Here is a 25,114-nt window from a genome sequence, read left to right as displayed (position 1 = left end):
GATAGTTCAATTCCTGGGGTCTTCTTCAACAACATTGAAGACTTTGGCTCATCGAAGCGCCTGACCTTGGCTTTCCTCAGGTCGACCATACAAAAACCTTTCACAAATTTTGCTACTCAGTTTTGCTCATTTTATGACAGTACTTTTGTTTTTTTAACTAATCAACCAAATATTTCGATTCGAATATTTTCAGTATTTTCAATAATTTCAACATTTATTTCAAATTTATTCAATCTTCATATTCAAAAAGATATTCGTCCAACTTTTGCTGTTGAGATGCGTACTTTGAATACTGGTTAATATTTATAGATCATCACCTGATTTTTTTTGAATTCACTGAATAAATAGAATGAATAAATTAACATCAGAACTGAATCATCTTCATCGCCATCGCAAATCATAACCTCATTATTATTTTCAGTACATGATCGAGCGAAAACGTAAACTGGAATAAAACAGTTAATTAAAGCAAAGCTCGCCTAATGAAGAAGACGAACCGAACAAATTCAAAGGGTTAAGTAATCAATATATTAATCAAGCGCACAAACACAATTACCGTTTGTTAAGGAAGTTATAATATTTACTAAACTTCTAATTAGTTCCTCGAAGTACATGAGTATCCAATACGACTCGTTGTCTTAAAGGGAATGAATGATAAATAAACTTTCTGATGAAGATCCATTTAATATTCTGCCCCTACACCAATGAATCATCATTTCAAACGTAAGAATTACATTGATATAAAAAAAAGTTCATAACTGCAAATCAACAACAAATATTTTTTGTAATTATAGCATGGAGAAATAATGACGATAAAATAGCACCTTTCAAGTACGGCATGTTCTTAAAACAATATTAACATGTCGCCTGTTTTCACATCGTTGAAGAAGTTGAAATCTAACTTAACTAAACTCATATTAAAAAAAAACTTCTTAACATTCTTCAAAACTGGCATGAAAATTCTGAATCAAGTTCATAGTCACAGTCACAAAAAATAGACCTTTCCAACTTTCGTTGAAAATTCTTCGCTTGAATAAAATAATCTTTAAAAATTTCGAAAAATGAACTATCAACGTCATGTTGCTAGTCCTTATCGTTGGTGTTTTCTCTTCTTCAATCTGATATTGATTCCCGTCACAGATTTGAGGGTTATTTGGAATTCCAGTTGGACATTGAATCCTGGAACGGGAAGCACCTCGTATTCTCTGATTACTTTGGCAAGCGAACATTTTGCAGAGTACATGGCGTATTTGTAACCTGAAATTTCAATAGTCGCAATTTGTTAAATAAAAATACATGTGCGTCTGGGTACGCCCGACAGAAGTGATAAACTATCTAAGAAAAGCTTAGGTTATTACTCGAATTTTATATATATTAATATGATAATATAAGAAAAGATTATTTATAAATAAAACCTTTCACTAATTATTTTGTGTATGTCCATATATTATAGCTACAATAAGCCAATTTTTACTTTCGTAGGATTAAATAATGATTCTAAAAATGTACATACACAAAATTAGTATCATTATTTTCAAGTCAATTTTCACACAATGAAAGAATATTACGTGCTTGCTGGTTAGATTTTTATAATACTGTCAAACAATGATCGTCCACCATGGGTATATTCATAGATATCGAGGTAGCGTTTGATAAAACAACTTTCCAACAATCACCCAGCAACTACACTCCAGGAATGTAACCGTGGAAGTGAGAGAATGGATACTCAAGATACTATCTAGAAGAGCAATGAGTATTTATGAAGAAGACATCACAGTGAAAGGACTGGTCATGAGGGGATGTCCACAGGGAGGGGTCTTATCACCCTTTCTCTGGAACATAGTTCTGGATACCCTTAACCTTAACAAAAATGGATTCTACACAATTGCATACACAGATGATATAGTTATCTTGCAGTCCGGCAAATTTGTAAACACACTGGATGGGCTCAAATTAACAGAAACATGGTGTGAGGAACACTCACTGTCGATCAATCCCAAGATGACTGAGATGGTCCTTTCACCAGGAAAAGTAATTTAACGGGCTTAAAACCTTTCAAAATCTTCAAAAGCGAACTAAACTTCCCTGAAGAAGGAAAATATCTTGGTACTGTCCTCGACAGGAAGCTAACATCTCTCTCATCTACAGAGTAGAGCAAAAAGAGCATACGTGGCTTATGAGCAATGCCGGAGCACAGTGGGACGCGCATGGGTTTTTTCACCCTGTGTGGTCACCTGGATCTACAATGCAGTAATAAGACCTATGTTAACGTATGGAGCCATATGGGACCGAAAGTTCTACAAGCAACGGCCATCCAAAAATTATATCAAATACAGCGACTAGCTTGTTGAAACATCACAGGAGCCATGAGAACAACAGCAACCGCGGCAATGGAATTAATAAGGGTCTGACCCCTCTGGATCTGTACGTTAAGGAGGTTGCGTTAATGGCCATGGTACGATTGCGCACAGCTGGTGTAAACTTTGAAGGTAGGAATGGGTCAATTGAGGCTGGGCCTATGGCGGGAAGCGCTTACTGCGCAACCTCTGCTGCAGGCAACAAGCGATGCAATTGAACCCAGGTTTGTGTTTAATAAACCCTACAAAATAAAAATTAAGTAGAACATAGAGTCAGATGATATAAATGCAATACGGATTTATACAGACGGCTCAAAAACCAGAGAAAGCTCAGGATGTGGAGTGTACTCCAGATCACTAAGCATAAGAATTCAGTGGGGAATGGAAGGAAATACCAGCGTGGTCCAAACAGAACTGGCTGGTATGTCAATCGCCACAAAAGAAATAACCAAGAAAGTAATTTCTGGCAAAAACATAACAATCTGCACTGACAACAGACAAGTCCTATTAGCCTTGAACAGACAACGTATAACCTCAGGGCTAGTACTATAGTGTCACCAAGATTTAGCCAAAACCTTGGTAGATAATGACATTATCCTGAGGTAGGTTAAAGGGCATGGGATGGAATCAAAGGATTCAATCTTGCCAGGATCACCTTGTACGACCCTGGGAAGCTGGCGCCGAAGAAATATCTGGCGATGACCAGGTAAAATCTACGCCTGATAGTAGGATTTCTGACTGGCCACTGTCAACTAAGGAAACACCTCTATAATATGGAGCTAGTGGACACACCTCTATGCAGGATGTGTGAACAGGAAGATGAGACTGTCAGGCATGTCCTGTGCAAGTGCCCGGAGTTATCGTCAATAAGAGAGTGTGTGTTCGGCCAGTCTTGGCCTACACCTGCTGATATAGAGGAGATATCTCCCAGTGACCTGTCCACCTTCCTGGAAAGGACAGGATGAACGATGACCTAGGAGAACAACTCTTCGGGAGGATGTACAATGGATCACATGTGGCCTAAGTGCTGTGGGCTCACACTCACCCTCCCTACTCTACAGATACAGAGAATGATTGTCTTTTCGACGAGAGAGGAGGAGCCTGCATTTCGCTGACTCTGCGTGAGAGAAAGGCGTGAAGCCCCATCACTTCAAAAACACACTAATGAAAATTAGTATAAAAATTGAACTGAGCTAAGCAATGCTATTTTAAACTACATATATTAATAATTATCTACTGATCACATCTCAAAAATGTGCATTACATTCATGTACATATGGATGGTTATGGATGGATGTGTTCTCAAAATCTTTGACAAGATTTCTGAAAATGTCACCTCGTATTAGTGGTATTTGGCTTTATTATTCCAGTTAACGAGGAAAAGTGTATAAGCCAAATGGAATGGTATCAAAGGTAGATTTTTATAATAAAGTCTTCTCTGAAAGCGATAGCAGCAAACCATAAGATGTCATAACTGGTCGAAACAGCGCTGTCTGGCGTCCAAACATAAATGCGTAGTGTTTGGGCTCAAATTGTGGCCTTGCAGTTAAAGCTGCAGTAAAACAGAGAGGGCAAATCTCGTCGGCGGTCGATAACTACTAACTTGCAACTGATCGCCTTCGGGACCACGTTCATTTTGAATATTCAAGAACTGAGTTCTTTATTGATCCAGTAGATGGCATCTTCGTAAGGGGAGATTTCATCACTTTCATTCAATCAGAATTATTTCTTAAGGACAGTTGAGTCCAGCAATGCATTCATGGCTCAGCCAAGCACCACTGACGAGACTTATGGTGGGTAGAAAAAACGATGTCTGGTATTGGGCTCTAGTTTCCAACGATATAACTGTCCTGGACTGTATATCTTTCTTCATTATTCGTATTTTAGTTATTTTCACTTCAGGTATATCTTGCATAAAAATTCTTTTAGGTTTCAAAGGATGGTGGTTTCCTCTGCAACCTTGGATCAGAACTTCACCATGTGGTCTCTGAAACTCCAACTCTCAAGAGCACCCTTTAGCTCGACATCCGGATGTATCCCGAGAGAAAAATTAATGGGAGACCTGATTCCAAAAATTATTCATTCAAATACCAGGAAGAATGAATTCAAAGAAGAGTTCATTGAACTGAGTTAGAATACTAAAACTCAAGTTACTAGGAAGCAGACGTGGACTACTCCATTCCAAAGGAAGCTTCACTCCAGTAGAGCCAGAACCAACACATGGAGAGCAAGTGAAATGAAACCACGATGTTTAGAAACAATGAACAATCCCTCTTGGCTCTGATTTTAAATAGGTTGCCTTCCAACAACAGGTAAACTTCATCGTCATTCGGAAAATTGTGAATTAACCAAGAAACTATTTTGCATTATTTGACAGATTTCAGTAGTCTGATTTTCAACACTTCCAGTAATCACTATCATAAAATTGTTGATAGTGAACATAATCAAAGATATTCAAGGACATGAAAATCCAAACGATATAAACAGAATCAATATTCAACGCTAAATATCATGATATAATAATGATTCTAATGAACATCTTCTTTGCATTGAATGATATGACTAAAAAAATAATTCAAATCTGCAGTGTGAGACTCTTTAGACTTTTTTTGAACATTCAGATTCAAAATTGATGTTCAAACTGACTGAATACTAAAGGCGCTAACCATGAATTCCTATGTTAATGATTTTGAAATTAATTTTTTAAGGATCACCGTCATTACAGAAAACCTGTTTCAAAGTTGCAATTGAGCAAGCTATGCTGTTATATGGTAACAGGTAAAAGCAAAGCAACAACATGATGAAGAATGGTGACAGGACAGCAGAAATTTCCTTACCAATGCATATCCTAGGTCCAGCGCTGAAAGGCAGGTAATTATATTTCGGTATTTTATCGGCATTTTCTGGCAAGAACCTCGAAGGATCATATGTGCCAGGATCTGGAAACAGGTCTGGATCGTTTTGCATGTTGATTATCGGAATTGAAAAAACTGTACCGATGGGATATTTGATTCCATCTAGAAAAACGAATGGTCAATACAAATAAAATACATACATTTTTTCTTACGATGGAACGAACACAATATTTTCAAAAAATGAGGTTGAAATACATGAAAACGGCATAAAGTTCAGAACCTTGCTCCTTTCAGTCCTTTCAATAGTGATGAGTTCGATCGAAGGCGCAGAAAAAAGTTCTACAAAACACGAGAGCTTCATTAGTTTTAATGGAGACAAGTTCATGTGGATTTTTCTCAATTTTTATAAATGCAAGGAAGTTGACAATGAGAAAAGTCCATGGCAAAATATTTCACTATTTCAAGTGAAATAGTCAAAACTGTCAAAACTGAATCATCCAGTGCTTTTCTAGAAGTCTTTTCATTGTTGAACAGAAGTTAGAAGTTATGATTCATTTGTGTATCATAGGTACACAATCGTTTGCGACTATAGGTTGTGTCAATAATTATCAATTATGTCTATAGTATGGTTTTTCTGACAGCTCGTAGGAAAATCACGAATGGAGCCATTCTTTGAGAAAGTCATTTGAATCAAGTGATAATTGAAGACTTTAATCAAATTTGAATGTGTTTGAGACTTCTAAGCAATATCAACTCTTTCAAAGATGAAGAAAATAAAAAATGACACAAAAAATGTTCCTGTTTCTAAAGAGGTGGTTTTGAATGTACAAGTCTGAAATTTGTGCCTTCTACAATTTTCTAAAACAGTTCAGAACTTTCGAGAGTATTCGAAAACAATCTACGAATTTCCAAAACATTCCGGAACATTATGGAATATTCAGAAATAGTCTGGAACATTCCAGATCATTGTGTATTATTCAAGAAAATTATATACTGTGGTACACCTCTATTTCTCATCGAAGATGGAGCTTCTCGTTATGATCTGAAGGGCGTGCTTTCGACAATATACGTATGTAAATTTCGACTCTATAACTCTGGAATATTTCAGAAAGTTCAGGAACATCTCAAAACATCTAAGGTCTCATATCAACTCCTGGTTTTTGATATTATTCACTCAGAAAAAAATATGTTTACTACTTTCAATTTTAATTTTGAACAATACAAAACAAACAAAAATACGACCTCAACCTTCAAAATGATCCACTACGTAAAACAAACCAACGCGATTACATTCTTTCTTATTTACACGTATCGCATCGGTTTGTCAGGCCTCTTGAATTTATTTTCTTGCACAATAGTTTTAATGTCGCGATATCTCTAACATAATAATTTGAATTATATGGTGTGAATGGCAATTATAATATCTATGAAATGCTCAAGGCAACTCACGAATATATTTTATATGTACCGTCTATATAGCTTTACAATTATCATTGTGATGTGACCATTTATTAAACATTGAGATGAATAGTGTGAGCTATCCTAAAGAGGTGGACATACTCTACCTCGACATTTTTTATGCAACATCAAATGATCTAGCGAATTATTATGTTATATCTCGAAGAGGTTATGCAGCGCCTTCGATAAAAGCTCACCTTGACTTCCTAATACATCATCATATTTTAAACAATTCATATGGAATCACTCTGTTCGGTAGTTTATCAAGTTCAGACAAAGAGACTGATATGACGGAGGACTTCAAAATATGTAGTGATTCATACCTAATTCAAATTCTTCTATTATTTGTCGCTCCATGAATGGCACCTGAGGATACATCCGTAAGGCTTCCTTGACAGCACATTCCAAATACTGCATATCGTTCAGCTGATCCATGGAAATATCTCCCTCCGGAGCTATGGCCATTATTTCTTCATACAAAGTCTGCTGAGCTTCCGGTTGTCTAGCGAGTTCAAATAAGGCGAAAGATAATATACCGGCTGAAGTTTCGTGACCCTAGAAAAAAATGGATAAAATGTACACAGAGTAATGGAAAAATTTGAAACATTCGAGGAAACCAGCATTTACGTTTTGGCATAGACCAACGAAGTTTCGATGGGTCAGACTTAACGATCTGACAATAAAAACTGCGTCTTCACTAACATTTCGCCTTTGTGTTTTCCATTTCTTAAGAACTATTCAAATAATCATATTTGAAATTTCAAAAAAATCAAATAATATTGTCATGAACTACCTACTGATAGCGCTAAAAGGATTGCATACGAGTTTTGTTTCTCGAGCAGGTAGTGAGTCAACGACGAATCATCATGGAATCGTCATTTTGAGAAGAATTAAGAGCTAGAGAGTGGAGATCAGAGAAGTTGATAGAGCTACAGAAATTTCGCCCTAGTTTTCAAAAAAAAATGGAATGCCTGTAGGCACCAGTCTCAATTTAGTCACGGCAGTCATAGCGAAGTAAACCAGTCAAATATTTTTTTGTGAATCATGAGTGTTTTTCAGGTATGTTTTTCAGTTTTGGGAATGAAGAAGATTGAAAATATTTTTAAATGGATTGATTATATATTTCAAACAAATTTGTCACATTTTTGTCACAATTCCAAGTAGTCACTGAAGTTTCCAAAAATGTTGGGTGAACGGAATAAATATGGTTGTGTGGAGGTGATAAAAGATAATTATAAAATTATAATAATATTATTAATTGGGTGAATTTTCAGAAATTTTGGACTTTTTCCATCACAGGGTGCTTCCTGTATTTTTGTTTTTATATGTCCATTGTTACTATTCATAGTTTATTATTCCTGCGGTTTACAACTCATGATGCAATCTTCGTCTCTGCTTATTTAATTTCCTCCGGAATGTCAATGTGGTTATTCCTCTAACTACTGTTTATAATAGTGATATTTCTGAATCTTTTGAGGTCAAGTGTTACACCAAAACGGAAACTGATAAAATATAACTGTTTTCCAAGATAAGAAGAGACCAGATTAGGAAAATCGGAATCCATAAGAAATACAAAGGCGGTTAAATTAAAAAAAAAATATGTCCATTTCAGATTTTGAAAATTCTTTTTTTGCAGTTCATATATTGAGTATTTCATTGAGCGCTTCCTATATTCAAATACTCGTAAAACAAAGTGTATGTGAGATGTCATCAAAAATGTTTATTCGTTTGAAATACCTATCGATGCCATTATGTGTGTAATATAACATCGTTCAAATGTCCGCTACGGCATCTCTGGGTGGAGCGCATCCGAAACGTCCTAATTTCCATGACTCTGGCGCATGAATCAGGCTGAATTTTTCCGATGTGTTAAGTTGGCTTTGAGAATTGATGTGCTTTGTAGCTTATTCGCATACACCTGCGACATAGGAAAACCACACAACAAAAGTCTAACGGGGTCAAATCGCATGATCCTGGTGGCCAGTTCACATCACCTCCACGTGTGATGGCCATGCTCTCAAATCGGTCAAATCCAAGTCATCTAACTCGTGTCAACAGAAGTTGTAAATCATCGACCTATAGTGCTCGTAATTGACAGTGATGACCTGGACAAAGTCATTCTCAAAGAAATATGAACTGATGATGCCGCCAGTCCAAAATCCACACCAAATAGTGACTTTTTCGGGATGCAATGGACACTCTTGTATCTCGCTTGGAGTATCGTCCCAAATTTAACAATTTTGTTCATGTACCCATTCATCCAGAAATGGGCCTAATCACTGAAGATGATTTTCCGACGAAAATTAGGGTCAGTTACCAAATACTTCAGAGGCTATTCAGCGAACACACGTCGTTGTCTACGTTTACCTTCAGTTCCTGTGTCAGTTGAATTATTTACGTGTGCAGAATCAAGTCACGATGCAAAATTTGCCAAGCTGTGGTCTGCGAAAGGCCGAGTTCTTGTGAGCGTCGTGAAATCGACTGCCTCGGATTCTCTTGCACACTCTCACAGACAGCAGCGATGCTTCGGCAGACCAACACCCGTACGTTGACGTACGGGTGTTGGTCGATGGTTTCCTGAACCAGTAGACTTAAATTTATCCACTACATTGCCAATAGTCAGTTCTTTCGGTAGGACGAGCGTTGCTCGAACAGAACACCCATTTTGATAAAACAATTTCATTATTCGGACGTATTGTTGAATGCTTCATCCGTCCATGGTGAGTTGGCAGAACAGACTGAATAAATGACAATTACTTTCCTGGAAGACCCGTTAGAAAAAAAAATGTGATGGTTTCTCGGAGGTGAATAACGCCAAAAAAATTAAAACGAAATTGGAAATTTTATATTTTTTCGAAAATCTACCCAAATTTGTATCCTTTGTATAGTCTCAATATCATCTGACTCATTCAAGATTGCCCGTTTTATCTGGAACGAACTGTATATAAGTTTCTACTGGGAATTTCTAATTTAGTAGAAACATATTCAAAGTCACCAAATTGTTACTCACAGCTACCATGAAGGTATCAATTTCTTCCCTGATATCTTCATACGTCAGCGTGCCTCTTTCACTTTCCTCCAACAATATATCCATCAGAGCAGCTTTTTTTTTTATCCCAAAATCGTTTTCAGTACCAACTTCTTTTCTCTCTTCTTTGAAAGTTTTGCTTCGTCTTTCGATGACATCAAGCGTGAACTTTTTCAGCGTACCGACATAGTCCAAATAGATTTTGCTGTGCTTGGAAAACATAAGAAAGATCGTTTCGAATCGTTGCCAAAAGGAGAAGAATCTCACGCCGACTATTCGTAACATCACTTTAGTTTTTTCAATATATTCTTCTTCCGCTGCATTTTCTTCCGGTTTCAGTTTGATACCCATAAGATTTTCTAAAAAAAATAATAGAAAATGTTATTCCAAGGCTGAAGCCCTCTTGAAAAGATCATACGAAAACCTAAACTACCCAAATCATAAGGGAATACTTGCAACATGTTGGAATAAGAAGTATGATTATGCCTCCCAAAAGCCTACATATGATCCCCATGGAGCAACAAATTGGGTCTGTTCCAGATGACGTTCCTCAAAAAATGACTCCAAACTTTATTCAAAGCAATAAATTAATGGATGTAGCCGTAGGAGACCATCATAAGAAATAAAAACGGGAAGTTTTATTTCGCACTTATTCATTTATTTCTTTTATCAGGATAGGAAGATCAGTTTGATCTTCCTCTTGAAGATCAGTTTAATTTTCCTCTTGAAGATGATCACTTGGTGGTCGAAACACATGTGGAGGTGTTAAAATAATGGTTTGGTGAAAAAACTCCAGTAATATTCATTACTACACCAAAGGTTTCAAACAGTGCATCACAAGTAGTGAGAATGATTTCAATAATATTATCAGAAAATTAAATTACATACTGAAATAATGGAAAAATTCACATGACGTTTTGAAAATAAAATGAAAACATATACCTATTATTCAAGAGTTCAAATTACCCGTTCTAATGACAAATGTTTTACAGACTGAAACAAATTCATTGATTTTTTATTAGGGCAGTTTTTGAATCTCAGTATATCTGAGAATCTACTCTCGAAAAAAGAATTTGTCACTTATTTCATTCGTGTTAAATGAAGAAAAAAGGATATGTTGATATCGATAGTGGAAAAAAGGATCGGTTGATATCGTAGCAAGCGAGAAAAGTTATAAACAAAGTTATATTCTTTAATTCATTTTGGCCAACAATATCATACTACTAAAGATGCCAGTATATAGCAGATGGAGCCAAGTCGTTACAAAAATGGAAAATATAGTTACTTACATTATCTAAATTTGAATTGAAAAGGGTTATACTTTAACGAATATTCAAACAAGATTATTTTTGGCTGGAAACAAATACGCGGATGAATGTCATTACGATGTCATCGATGACATGAATATAGATCAAATTCATTCCGTGACATAAAACCATAATTTATGAATGAATTGTGCCTTATGGCGAAATATCGATGTCTACCAGTGAGGATGACAGCGTTCCATGTGAGTGAAATTTTTACCTTTCATTTGGAATATTGTGTAGAAATCCTGTGAATGATATCTGATTCAGTTTCATCACGAATGTTTGGAATACAAACTGAGTAGAGAAAAGTGTTTTTTCTATACTTCAGTGTTCATTCAAAAGTATTTGTTTCGGAAGAATGTTTCTTTCCTGTAATTCAATCTTTATATGGAAGTAGCTATTTCAGTAGGCCTTTTTCTTCCAGTTTGTGTGAAAGTTACTTATTTGCATAATCTACACATCTATGTATGGAGTTACTTCTTTTGAAATTGATTGCTTTCTTCCTTTCTTTAGAAGATTCCCATGTTTTTTTGTATCAAGATGGAGTAGTAGAAAGCCAACAACTTTCTTTCCCAAAAATGATCTAAATGATATGATGACATATATTTTATTACATATTTAGAGCATTCAATTCAAATAGGTAAGCCCCAAGGCCAAATACTCGCAATATTAATTAACATAATTCTCATCAGGATAGTTTGCAAGTCAAAGTTGAGGTTGCAGTTATAGTTATGATTTCTATGTTATTCAAAACTTTCGTTCATTTTCTTCTTGCCACGGAACCAATCATTTCGTAGATAAAAGTGATCAACAATATTCAATCGCATACTCGATTCGTTCGACATATTATAATTGTGAATTTAAAAACCTACCACAAGCAATTTCCAGAGCAGAAAAGTTGGTATAATTCAATATATCGGTACAGTCTTTTCCAGATTCTTTTTCTAAATTCTTCACCAAAGCGTCACTTGCGCTGTTGAAAACTTGCATGAATCTCTCCATGAGATTCATGTTGAATGACTGGTTTATCATTTTCCTTCTTTCTCTCCATTTGTCTCCTGAAACATAAATGCATATTTGTAAGAATCAATTAGACAATTTCATGAATAATTTAGTATCAAATAGTAGTTCACCTCTGAAGAGCGTTATATCAGGAGTACCTCAAGGCTCAATTCTTGGCCCTCACCTATTTTTGTTATACACTGCAGACATTTTTTCTCAAATTAAACATTTGCGGATGACACGCAGTTATATTATACTATAGTAAAAAATAAATGATGACTTCGAAGGAATAAACACTCTATCGAACAAACACAATTGGAAACTGAATCCTATTGAATGCCATGCCATGTCCTTCGGGAACACATGCGGAAACGCATGTGTAAAACAGCTTATGATTAAATCATATGGCCCCCTCAAAGTACTTTATTCACATAGACAAAGCTTGTCCCCTAGTACAGAAAAGCTACTTTCCCAATCGCGTATCCTATCAATCATCAAATATAGAGACTTTGTCTTGGATTTGGCTAATCAATATAAAATACAAAGTGTGCAAAATTCTTGTGTTCGTTTAATCTTGGGAATACGTAAATTTCAACATATTTCCCAAGCTCGTGCGAACCTCGGTCGGGTATCAATATCCGTTCTCAGTGAATATAACTACTGCAACATCACTTATTCAGTACTGACATCTAAAATACCTGTAACTCTATTCAATAAATTGACATTCCCTCAATCGTCGAACTAACCAAAACCTACACATCCCTCGTCATTCGTCAGCCACGTTCAGAAAATAATTTTCCTTTCTAGCTGTATTTTTTCACAACACCATCATTAAAGATCTCATGCAATTCTTGAAATTCACATTTCATAAGAAACTAAAGGCAAAATTCCATATGTGATCAGAAGACTCAAATTATTTTCATTTTGAATTGTGTTGCTTGTTGTATACGTCTAATAATTTGTTCCATCAAACAATCTAAATTTTTTTGTCAATTTACTATCTTTACTTATTATGCATAGTAGGTTAAGTAAGTAGCTATAGCTAAACTTCGCCTATTATGTAATATTGAATACTATATAAAATCGATTATTATTATCATTGAATTTGTAAACATACTGTAGACAATCAAACAGAAAGAGAGAAGAAAAAGGATTTACTGAACTTAGGGATGCGAAAGACAATAGAATAGAATGTACAAAGTTTATAAAATTAACTACGCCATATATAATATATTGAATGAATCCGTACAATCTATCTCGTCTTGTGTTAAAAAATATTTTACTGGAAAAAATCCCCACTTGTTTACTTTGTAGTAAATGTTCAAGAGGTAGCAAAAATGTATGTGAATTTCTGGAACTTCAACTAGCGTTTCCTAATATGACTAATAACTAGTCCGTGCAAAGCTTATTGTTAAGTCATCTGAAAATGAAAATTTTAACAGATGATGATCGACTGTATTGCTTAATATGCGCCAAACTAACTACTGTTATAAGGAAACAAGTATAGCTGGGGCACCAGTCAATCTAATAATAATATTCATGATCTTCAAACATGACTCAACCTCTGACGGAAGCAAGAAACTCTTTCGAAGGTTCGAAATAGATGAACATTTCAATCTAGCAGACCGCTATTATATTCTTCATGCAGTCATTGTTCACTGTGGTTCTGGCGTTGAATCTGGTCATTATTACGCCTTGGTCAAAGACGAAACGGACTGGTTTAAGTTTGACGATAGTCGTGTCACTAAGTTTTCTGGCGATGCATTGAATTTAGTGGAGCCTCTGAAGACACCCTACATTTTGTTTTATTAGAGAGGATATTGGCAAATCAAGATCTTCAGATGATGTGGTGCTGTAGGATTTTACTGGTTTTCCTGCAGCTGAAAAAGCAAATGCGCCACTGGAATCAATGAAGTCGCCTCGGAACGCCAATTGATTTTTGTTGTTGTTTCATAATTTCATAATCCACTGAGAAACATCCTCATAAAATATGACAAGATTCCTTTGCCCCTTCATTAAATTGATTGCAGCTGAGGGTTTAGTTGTACAGCTATATTTTGTTCAGGTGTCCTGTCAGTTGACAGTATCTAGTGAGTAGCCCTATAATTGTTCCGATACCTACTTCATCAATGCAATTCTTCAGTCCTTTTCTTGTATGGTTACGTGTTCCCGGGTATATTTTTCCAGTAATATTTATGTTTCTCATGGACCCACCTCCTAATCTGTTTCCGTACTGAAAATTTAGGTATCCCACAGCTGGTGAAGCCTAAATATGGAGTTTATGATCCCTGGCTACTGCATTTTTTGTTGACTGTCACACCTGTTTGCCTTGGCTCCCAATATATAGTCAAACTGTATCTCTCCACCAATTTCCTCAGTTCTGCCAAACCAGTATCGATGCCACTTTCAGGTTCATTAGTATCAAAACTGTAGCCTGGCTCTCGTAGATTTCTAAGATACCTGATATCACTTGCCCATGTCATATTATTGAATAGATCCAAATATTTCTTTCAATTTTTCACGTAATTTGTCACACGCACGTAAACAATTGTTGATAGGTGAGTCTGCTCTATTTAGGAAAATATTTTATTGATTTTTCAGTGGTTCAACGAAATCATCTAACTAGAGGATAGAAATAGCATTTGAGTATAGTGTTATTACATAATATAATAATATTGTTGGACTATCATAGAAACAACAAATGACCTAAGATAGAGCCTTTGGGAAGTCTTTCGTTGATATCTATCAATCTTGTTAACTTTTCAAAGGTATATACTGTTTGCGATTTTACAAGAAATATGATCCATGATAAGGCTTATACACTTAAATATTTTGTAGAAGTGTCACAGATACACCTGGAAAACAATAGTTTTCGGCCAGGTAGTCACTAAATTCTACCTTATGAGAATACAAACACTGTTTTTTTGGGTATGTACTTCTTCCGAAAATAGCTATGTCACTGCTTTAATTTTTGAAAGTAATTTTGATTCTTTTGTTTTCAAAAACACAATGATTCAAAAAAGAGTTATGTTCGATAATGAATATAAAATACACATTACGTTACTGAAGAAGAAGTAATTTGGCGAATTGATTAATGTATGTATATGACTTTGAGTATCGAATGATGAAATATATTTGATAAGAGAATTGTTAAAATCACTTTTTATTTTGTATACATTTGTCACGTCCTCGAATTGCGCAAGCAATAGAAGTTAATTAAATTTGTTGAACATATTCTAAGAATTACTCGTGTTTATTTTATCTCCTTCTTCTGATACCGAAAAACTAACAACATTTGCGTGTTTAACAAAATCCATATCAATAACTTGCCATGCAATCAAATGATTACGTCAATCTCAGATGTAATGAATCTAATTATTTTATATGCTCAACGATTTTTTAGGGAATAATGAAAACTTTCATAACATAAGCAATATCAAAATCTTCCAAACAATTTTCCTGGATAAAATTTCAATAACAGAGCTAAGCACTAGCAAGTTATTCGAATTAATACGGTCAATGACAGCAGCACAGGTCACATTCACGAACAAGCAGCACAAACAAGGTCATTTGATTCGATTAAGAGAAACAAAGCCACGCCCTTTACCTAATCGCCTTTGATATTGTATACCGCAGTGGTAGATGAAACATCAGTCATAAAAACCACGGCCATAAATCCAGAAAATAGCTTCAACACAGTTATATCCGGTCTTGAAAGTTCACACTCTTTGATCTTTGGGTATATTTCATAACCTTGTACCAGTTCTACTACATTCGAAAATGTTCCGTGATGATTTTCTAGAAAATAATGATTTTAATAAAAAATATTGTCACTTTACCTTTGCTGGTGGCTAATCCTTCTCCAATCCAACCTTTGAGGACATCAAAATTGTCTGACTTGGTTGTATGAGCATTGGAGGTCACAATATAATGTATATGTTCTGGTTTAGAATGCACGACACGAACCTGGGGCCCTGTATATATGACGAACGTTGGTTTATACCGCTCGTAGAGATTTTGCATATCAACCAATATTCCTGCAAATTAAATTCCATCAGTCTCATATACAGTTAGGACGTAAAAAGTCCTCCCCTTCCCTTAACTTAACGGAACAAGCTATCGAAGTCTGGTGAAATTCAGGTAGAATGGTACTACTTTTACTACTTTTTGGCATAAATATGATTGTGGTCACGTGGCTTAGTGTTAAGAAGGCACCATCAGCTTTTTTTTATGTAAAGGGGAGTCACGTGGCTCCTGGTTTTGAAGGACGTACTTTTAATTGCGACAACATTTTAAGTAACAATTTCAAATATTTCAACAAGTGCTTGAAATGTTCACCGTTCGCTTCTTGACAGAAAAAAAGTCCATAGGTGTCATGTCAAGTGACCTAACTGGCCATTGAATGGGGCCACGTCGGCCTATCCACTGACCAGGAAAAATCTTGCTAAGCCATTCTCAGACAGGTAACATACATGGTAAATTCATTTGAGTTTGCCCCAACTACTTCTTGAATACTGTGAAGGGTCTGATTTTGAAGCATATTTTAATATAGATGCCCAGTTGCATTTTCTGCTATAAATGTTGGACCTATGATATCGTCACTCAAAATACCAGTTCATACGTTTCTCTTGAGTTTGAGTGTGACCGTCTCAAAAAAACGTGCGGATTTACGTTTGACCAATAACGTACATTCTGTCTATTTACTGTTCCATTTAGAAAAAATTTACTTTCATTACTAAAACAAATAGATTTAATTTAACTGGTATTTTGGGTTATGGGGTCAGACATGACCTCACAAAACTGCAGTCTTACATCAGGGTCGTCTTCTGTTAATTGATGCAGAATTTTTAATTTATAATTGTGTTTTTTAAGATATTTTTCACAGTGGTCGTAGGTACGCTACAGTCCGTGGCTACCATTTTCGTTGTTTGTTCGAATTATAAACAACAGCTGCCAGAACGTCGATTTGCTGTTCTTCTGAAACAGATTTTCGTCCGGATCCTTTTTCCCTCGTTACGCAACCAGTCCTTTGAAATTCACTGACGAGATATTGGATTATTTGGAAAGCGCTCATTGAATATTATTTCTGCTTCATGGTAATCACGCCTAGCTTCAGCGTAAATTAAAATTGGTTCGGATTTTTCTTGTAAAGGACGGGAACGAGGCATTTGAAAATTATAATGAAATGCTGAAACCTATGAAACCTGTCAAAAATATCGATATGATTAACGTCAATATTACACTGACATTGAAATGAAATGTTTTTTGGAGTCACCAGCAGAATAACTAAGGTATAAAAATATGGAACAAAAACGGCAATTTGAAATACCAATACACAAAAAATTGGCTTCTCGACCAGAATTACTAACGGAGTTAAAATTCTGGTGCAATTAATAGTTAAAATAATTTATTCGTCAAATATTTTCACAAACACAGCGGTGTTGGATAGAGAATCGGAAGGCCTTCAAAACCAGGAGCCACGTGACCCCCTTTATATTAAAAAAAGTTTATGGTACCCTCTTGACACTAGGCCATATGACCACAATAATTTCATGCCAAAATGTAGTAAAAGTAGTACCTCTTTACCTGAAGGGAGGGGAAGAACTTTTCACGTCCTCACTTTATAATGATACAGTTATCTGTTTAAATCAATTTTTAGAAAAGCTAGGTTTTGGCTTTCTACTTCTCCATCTTTATACAAAAAATGTGAGAATCTTTCAAAGAAAGGAAGATAGCAATTATTTTCGAAATACATTCTTCACAATGATGTGTAGGTCATGTAAAAAAGTATCTTTCAGACACAAACTGGAGGGCTTCTTTCTTTCTGAATTATGCTATTCGATAATGAATGATTGAGTTACAAACCAAATAGGAAAAAGTTATATGGAAGTTGTCTCAAGGCGGATTTTTCCGTATGTATCTGAAGAAAACGTCTGTACATGATCTATACCAGAGGTGTCAAACTCAATTTTCCAGAGGGCCATATATTAAATTTAGAATGTGTAGACGGGCCATATTCAAATAAAAATTTGTACTGAATCATTATAACATTTCATTTATTTAATTATATGGTATATAATACACGGTTGTTAAAAATCATATCAAAGTTGTAAAAGAAAAGGAACGCACCTTAATAGTTCTTCAGTTAATTCAAAGTTAATGTTAATACAGCAACCTCAGCTATATCAATAGTATCAGTGCTCTCGTCAACAACCAGTGAAAAATTTGTTAATTCCTCAATTTGCTTTTTCAGGTGAAGAACCAAATTTTGAGATATATCATTCATTCTTGAAGCAACAGTGTTTCTTGACAGCGGAATATTTTGAATTATCGACTTTTGAAATGGAAATCAAACATCGGCAAGTTTCAACATAGAGTTTTTAATAAAATCACCATTAGTGAAATGTTTTGATCTCTTCGCGATTTCTAATGCAATAATAAAACTTGATTTCAGGGCATCTTCACCCAGTTTAAGCTTAAGTTAACATCGATTGTTGACCTTGAAGTTACAACTACTTACAACTTACATTACAACTAGAATCCTTCTCTGAACGTATCGCTTCGACTACTCGACTCAACAGACTCACTCCTTTTATATCAATAAGGAAGGTTCTGATCTAGACTCGAAGCGCGTGGAAGATTCTATAGTTCTCAACAAAAATAATAGAGTATTTCCGCATGTCGCTAAGAGATGGCATTTCTGTCTATGATTGAGTTGTATACTAGAACTAAATAGGTACTTAACTCGCTTGTCAAGGTAAGAGCTTCTTTCTGTGACACAGTGCGATCGCGGGCCGTAGTGATACGCCCGGAGGACGGATGCGGCCCGCGGGCCGTATCTTTGACACGACTGACCTATACTATATCTTCATAAACAAATTTCATTGTAGTTATTTTTTCTTCCTTTCCTTGGAAATTTCCCATATTTTTGTATAATGATTGTGAAGTAGAAAGACAAAAGCTTTTCTTGAAATTTTCGGCTCGTATTTCTCATCAGATTCTCAAATATTAAATATGTTTGTAAACCATCAGATATGAGTTTTCATATTCAGAAGAGGAGGATGAAATAATCAATTACAACACAAAAACTATGGAAAACAGCTGTTTTTTTAGTTGATGTACTATCTATCACTTTCATGTTGTTGAGTAATTCAAAAACAATGAAATTGCAATAATAACTTCAATACTTTTTAATGTATCCCCATGTGTATCCATCTTCAAGAACTCACTATGGTGAACTAATCAGAAATATATTTCGGTTTTTGAAAAATGATAGGCTAATGATAATGGGTAGAAAAAAAATTAAAGACAAAACATGAATAATTGATACGTTACTATATTTGGGATACGTGACTATATTTTGGTTCTTTCAAACTTTCATATGCCAAACAGAAAAAATTTCACCCCAAAAAAATGTTAGAATTTGAATATAGATTTTTGAAAAAAAGGCCAGGTATATTTGCCAAATTATCTTTTGTCAGAAATCTTTAGTGACTTTCAAGTATTATACTCAAAAGAGAAAGACATAAAACTTCATCTCCAGCCTGAAAATGTTTTTAAAACTTTTGAATAACCAATTACTGAAAACATAAGTTTCCTCTATAAATTTTGTTCAGTAGAGATAATTTTGTTGATTAAACCGGAATCTGTCGATTATATACACACCCTAACTTTGCAGAACACTGTACAAAACATAAAAGTTAAACAATTTAAAGAATGCTGAGTTCAGTATGGCCATTGACATATTTATTAACATGCGTTCAAGGTAGTTGACGTAAAAGTGATTACACAAAATTAATTCGGAAAGGAAAACCAGTTATCCAGCCTTAACGCATCTAAAGATGCAAAAATAGTAAACAAACTGGTACCAGGTGACCTTGAGAAAGGCTTCGAGAACAAATATTTGAGGGTTCTCACGAGTTGGTGTTAAGAAGGATCAGAGCATTAAGTAGATCATCTATTTTGATAGCAAAATAAATTAAAATAAATTCTGTCAAAATCTACCAGATTGAAGATCCCAGCTTACAAATAGTATGTTATATAATGTAGAGTTTCCCAATACGTATATCTTCAGAAAATATTTGCTGATTCGTGTTCCACCAAAAATTATTAACAAACGGTAGATGAAAAAAAAATTCAAAATCCACAGATATCGAAATTATATTTTTTGTGATTATATTACTTTATGCTCAAAAGACAACTTCAATATAACTTATTTATAAGTACTTTTTGATCATTCCCATATTGATTTTAATTTGAGAACCACCGGTAGACAGCTGTTTCAGCCTATCGGGCATCGTCAGTACCTCGATTGAAGACAAAAAAACCAAGAAAGTTTTTGATAAAAATAGCTGCGTAAACGCAAGCGAAACATAAGTGGAACCACCTATTGGTGTGATACCCAAGTCAACTTGCCAAGTATATATATATATATATATATATATATATATATATATATATATATATATATATATATATATATATATATATATATATATATACAGCATTAGTAATGCTGATTCATCCATTATGTAACTGACTGATATAAAACAAATTTATTATTTTTGTTATCAACAAATAGTAGAGAGGACTGGATCTTGCAGGAGAAAGAAATATTAAGAGCAGATAGTTGTTGGTTCACAGATGGATCAAAAACACCTTCCGGTTCTGATGCAGGTGTTTTCAGTCGCAGAACCAGGACAGAGTTATCTACCTGCCTAGGAACTTATGCGACTGTATTTCAAACGAAAATGTAAGCTATCGAATTGTGTGCGGAGAGATTGGATAAATCCAACCTCACCCACAAGTTAATAAACATATTCTTGGACAGTCAAGCGGCGTTGGAAGCTCTTGGCTCCCACCGAGCAACGTCTAAATTGGTAGCAAACTGCCAAAAAAGACTCTCCTCGATAGAAAGACTAAACAGATTGTCTCTGGTCTGGAACCTGTCATTGGCATCGCTTTGGGCTTTGCCAAACAAACACCCAACACCTGGATGGCAAGAAAAGTTATGGACTTCTGGCAGAGTCTTCCTGGATTGGCTCACTCCTAGGCGTTTATTCACCCTTCGAAGCTTGATTCCAAACAGTTGTTGGACTACAGTAGGGATGAACTACGATGTCTAACAGGCCTTCTTACAGGTCACTGTCATTTGAATCATCACATACAGAGACTTGGACTGTCGGAAGACAGTGTGTGTCGCCTCTGTCTGGAAAATGATGAAACTGCAAAGCATATACTTTGTGCCTGCCCCGCTGGGGTCCGAATCAGATTCTTTGAGTTCGGCAGATCCGTACTCTCACCATCTGACCTGAAAGACCACTCACCATACAAACTAATCGGTTTCGTTAAGAAGCTTGGTTTATTTGGCCGAGTGTGAATAGGTGTGAGCCATAATAAACCCTTATGGGTTGCGGTGGTGGGTCGAATAGACCCACTCACTTTAGACCTACCTACCTACCTATCAACAAATAATTGTCATTAATTGATTCATGTCAAAATTAACTTTCAAATTATTTTTCGTTCGATTTGCTGCTAATTTTTTATATTAATCTCATGTTGAGTGAGTTATATCTGTAACGTTTTATACATATATTTTTACAATTATCATTTCAGTTGTCCTGAAGAAGGAAAGCTTGACAAACTAGCAAAGAGTTTTCATCCTTGACCTTGACTGCAACCTCAAGATATCATCTACTTAACATAAATATATATATATATATATATATATATATATATATATATATATATATATATATATATATATATATATATATATATATTGAACGTTCAATTTGAGTAGAGCCATGAAGATGTTAGCACAGCCTGCAATCAAAAGCGCTCACATATAATAATTAGAAGTTATTAAAGCTTCAGATCCTTTTTGTGAACAAATGTTAATATTAAAATATACATAGTTTATTTTTGTTATGAATCAGACTGTTTCCAAAATAAAAATTTCCAAAACTTCAGAACTAGGTCTGTTTTCGATCATCTTGTTTGCGTCCTTTGTTATTAATGGTATGCTGTCAATAAAGCACTGGAATGATATTTTCTATAAGGATGAATTAATTCAACGTCAGTTCAGATGTCAATAAAAAATATATTTTTCATATTTGTTTCTCCAATGTATACCAGTGAATACCACGACACAGTAAAATTAATATTTATTGAGATATGAAGCTACAAAAACACATGACATCAGAAGGGAAAAATTTTGAAACAACCTAATATCAAGACAAAATTGTCCATAACAGTAAGCTCAAGTTGACAGAAGATCAATGACTCAACCTGTTCCGTTACCTAGTGGAGAATGCAGAAAAACAACCCTTGTTATTTGCATTTGCTATGGTGACAGAATATATTGTTGAGGAATATATCTATAATATAAAATGAAGAAATGTGATTTCATCGGCCAAGGTTTACTGAAATTTGATTGAGTATCCTCATTTTTGTCACAAATAGATTTTTCAGATTTCAATTATTGTAGACTCAGTTACATCTTAATCGGAAAACTGTCTCACCAACACTGTCATTAGCAATCTTGCTGCCGATGATAGGAATGGGTTTCGGCCCTGGCAGCGCCCGAAACGATCGAAATTTCACATAGACCACATAGTACCAGTAGAGGAATGGAAAAAGAACAACACCCACTAATGAAAACAACGCGATGATCATGTTGGCGATGCGAGATCCTGCACAACTTTAAAACGAGAATCTCATAACTATTCGCTATATAAAAGATTGCTGAAACGAACGAGCCAGTGACGGGCTGGTTTTTTTGTCAGACCTCGTTCGAAGGAGCTACCACTTGGGAAAACCAGTCCTTTCTGTCCTCAGATAATGAATTTTTGCAGTATGCGATGTGCAACGATGAAATGAAGGTGGTGCAATACAAATACACTGCAAAATTCAATTGAAGGTAACACAAATCATGAAATTATGAAACAACAAAAATTAATTGGCGCTGCGGGGTGACTTCATTGGTTCCAGTGGCGCATTTGCTTTTTCAGCTGCCGGAAAACTGGGAAAAATCTGCAGCACCACATCATCTGTAGATTTTGATCTGTCAATGACCTCTCTTTCATAAAACAAAATGTAGGGTGTCTCCGGAGGCTCCAATAAATTCAATTGAAGGTATCCTTACGCCATTACTCAAAACCTGTTTGTCTTCGAACATCTTAAATTGAAAATATAATTTTTTTTGCCCTATCCCACCATTTTAATCCGTTCTTCGTTTCTGTTTCTTTTGACGAATCTTCGAAAAAACATACGAAATACTATTTCCAAACAGTATACTCATATAGTAAGAGTATTTCATTTCACCAAAATAGTGCTTTTTGAATTTTCCATCGTTTTGTGTCACATGGAAAATACTCTAAGACTGATATTCACGAAATTGTTTTTTTTTGGATTTTTGACTCATTTTTTTGAGACACCTTGTGAATTAAGAATACTAATGACTGGATATGACAAAATTATAAATGAAATTCTGCTGGTAATCAACCCACAAAAATCAATTGAAATTCTTCAACATTTTAGAAATTTATATTTACAATGTGTTGAATTTGAAATATGCCAGTTGGAATATTTCAAAGAAGTAAAAAATATCTAGTGATGTTCGAATCCATTTCGAAACAATGTTTTCAACATTTTCAAACGAATACAATAAAGATAAAATAATAAATAATATCATCTCTTATATATCTAAACACACTGTAGATAATAACAGAGGTACTTGACTCAATTGAGTACCTGAATTTGATTTTGGTAGAATTTGAATACGGTAATTTGAAAACCGGTGAGTAAAATAGATCGGTTTGATCATTTAGCAGGTTACATCTGCAATGCTTATGATTACGAATTTCCAAGAATTCCAAATAGTTGCTTGCATAGTGCAAAATTTTCGTATCGTTTAGATTCGAAAACTTGTGGTTGCATAGCGAAAAATGGTTCGAAAACGTTGGAAACCTAGTCTGAAAGATCTATCATGTTCAGCATACCGTTTTGAGAAATGTTGACCACATTGTCTCATATAAACACTATTACAATCCGGACACTTGAGCTTATAAACACCATCTTGTCCACTTTATCGTTGGTATTGAAATATAAATTAGATAACCTGGCATGTGGTCTAAATGCCACTTCCATATATGTAGTTTTCTCTGTAAAACCTGCAATTGTACCTGTTCTTTTACCAAATAATGTTAAAAATATGAATTTCTTGATTTCTAACTGTTTGATTTGGGGGTATATTAATCTGTACGTAAATTTGATTTTTTTCTTCTGTATGGTGTCTCTGTGGTTTCAACGTATTTTTCATATAATACAAACCATACAATGACTTCTTCGCGGGTGGAGTAAAGATACGCCTGTAGAAGCCATTGTATGGTGAAACACGTGTTGCGTTTTTGTAAAACTGTTTAGTGAAAATCTCACAATTGAAATGTTTCTTGAATACGTAATGGATTTTCATCAAGTATCAGCCAATTCCTTAATATATTATGACTCGGAATATTCTAAAACTGAAAAGCCCTCAAAATGAGTACCTCTTATTTTGACTTTTTCCATAATTATATCATGAAATGCATGAAAATACTTACATCACTAACCCATAAAGTATACAACCGTTTAAGATTTTGTCATATCCAATTGATAAGTATATACTTTCAGTAAGTGAGTGGAAGTTGATAATCTGGAACTTAAATTTGCAGAATTTTATTCAAATTTTATGCCATCTGAATTTTAAAAATGAGGATTGATGGAAAAAGGAAGTGGCAATATCGATATTTGATCAATTGCTGCGTTCCTGTCATTTATTTTTCGAAACAAATTTGTATTTTTTTCAGTTTCAGTGGCATCATCTGATATGAAAATCGCGATGCCCACCATTCCTTACATTATTTCTCGAAAAAAATGAAATGACAATTAAACTGAAAATAATAAAACTTTTCTCCCTGAGTTTTTTGATTTCACCGATAAAACTGTATCAGAACAATGACCGTCCGTTATATCCCAAGACATTTTTGAGGCGATCGGTCAAGAGGAACTGAAGAAAACGAAGCAAGTGTGAAAAATTAGAATTTTCAAGTTCTGAGAAAAGAGTAG

The 25,114-nt window shown here is 34.9% G+C and overlaps 1 protein-coding gene across 1 annotated transcript; it reads right to left on the bottom strand.

The window, feature by feature from the left end:
- Nucleotides 1–664: 664 nt before the first annotated feature.
- Nucleotides 665–22,725, bottom strand: LOC111506326 (probable cytochrome P450 4s3). Its single transcript, XM_074184570.1, has 7 exons — nucleotides 22,531–22,725; nucleotides 15,847–16,044; nucleotides 11,878–12,063; nucleotides 9,681–10,057; nucleotides 6,994–7,225; nucleotides 5,195–5,374; nucleotides 665–1,257 (listed from the first exon to the last, which is right to left on the bottom strand). The coding sequence occupies exons 1-7, from the start codon at nucleotides 22,682–22,684 to the stop codon at nucleotides 1,091–1,093; spliced, it is 1,494 nt and encodes a 497-aa protein (XP_074040671.1). The 5' UTR covers nucleotides 22,685–22,725; the 3' UTR covers nucleotides 665–1,090.
- Between the last annotated feature and the right edge of the window lie 2,389 nt (nucleotides 22,726–25,114).

This window comes from Leptinotarsa decemlineata, unplaced genomic scaffold (genome assembly GCF_025532065.1).
Source record: "Leptinotarsa decemlineata unplaced genomic scaffold, Ldec_3_MD MMD2_tig00026354_RagTag_RagTag, whole genome shotgun sequence".
NCBI classification, from domain to species: Eukaryota; Metazoa; Arthropoda; class Insecta; order Coleoptera; family Chrysomelidae; genus Leptinotarsa; species Leptinotarsa decemlineata.
The sequence above is the reverse complement of the archived record's forward strand: the minus strand, read 5'-3'. Positions and strand labels throughout refer to the sequence as shown.

What these genes read in the sequence shown, in the direction of transcription:
- LOC111506326 (XM_074184570.1), bottom strand. Translation starts at nt 22,684, where the DNA reads ATGATCATCGCGTTGTTTTCATTAGTGGGTGTTGTTCTTTTTCCATTC. An exon ending in TGCTCTGGAAATTGCTTGTG is followed by an intron (nt 10,058 to 11,877) that starts GTAGGTTTTTAA and finishes TATTTTTTTTAG; the next exon opens with AAAATCTTATGGGTATCAAA. An exon ending in TTGATACCTTCATGGTAGCT is followed by an intron (nt 7,226 to 9,680) that starts GTGAGTAACAAT and finishes ATTTTTTTCTAG; the next exon opens with GGTCACGAAACTTCAGCCGG.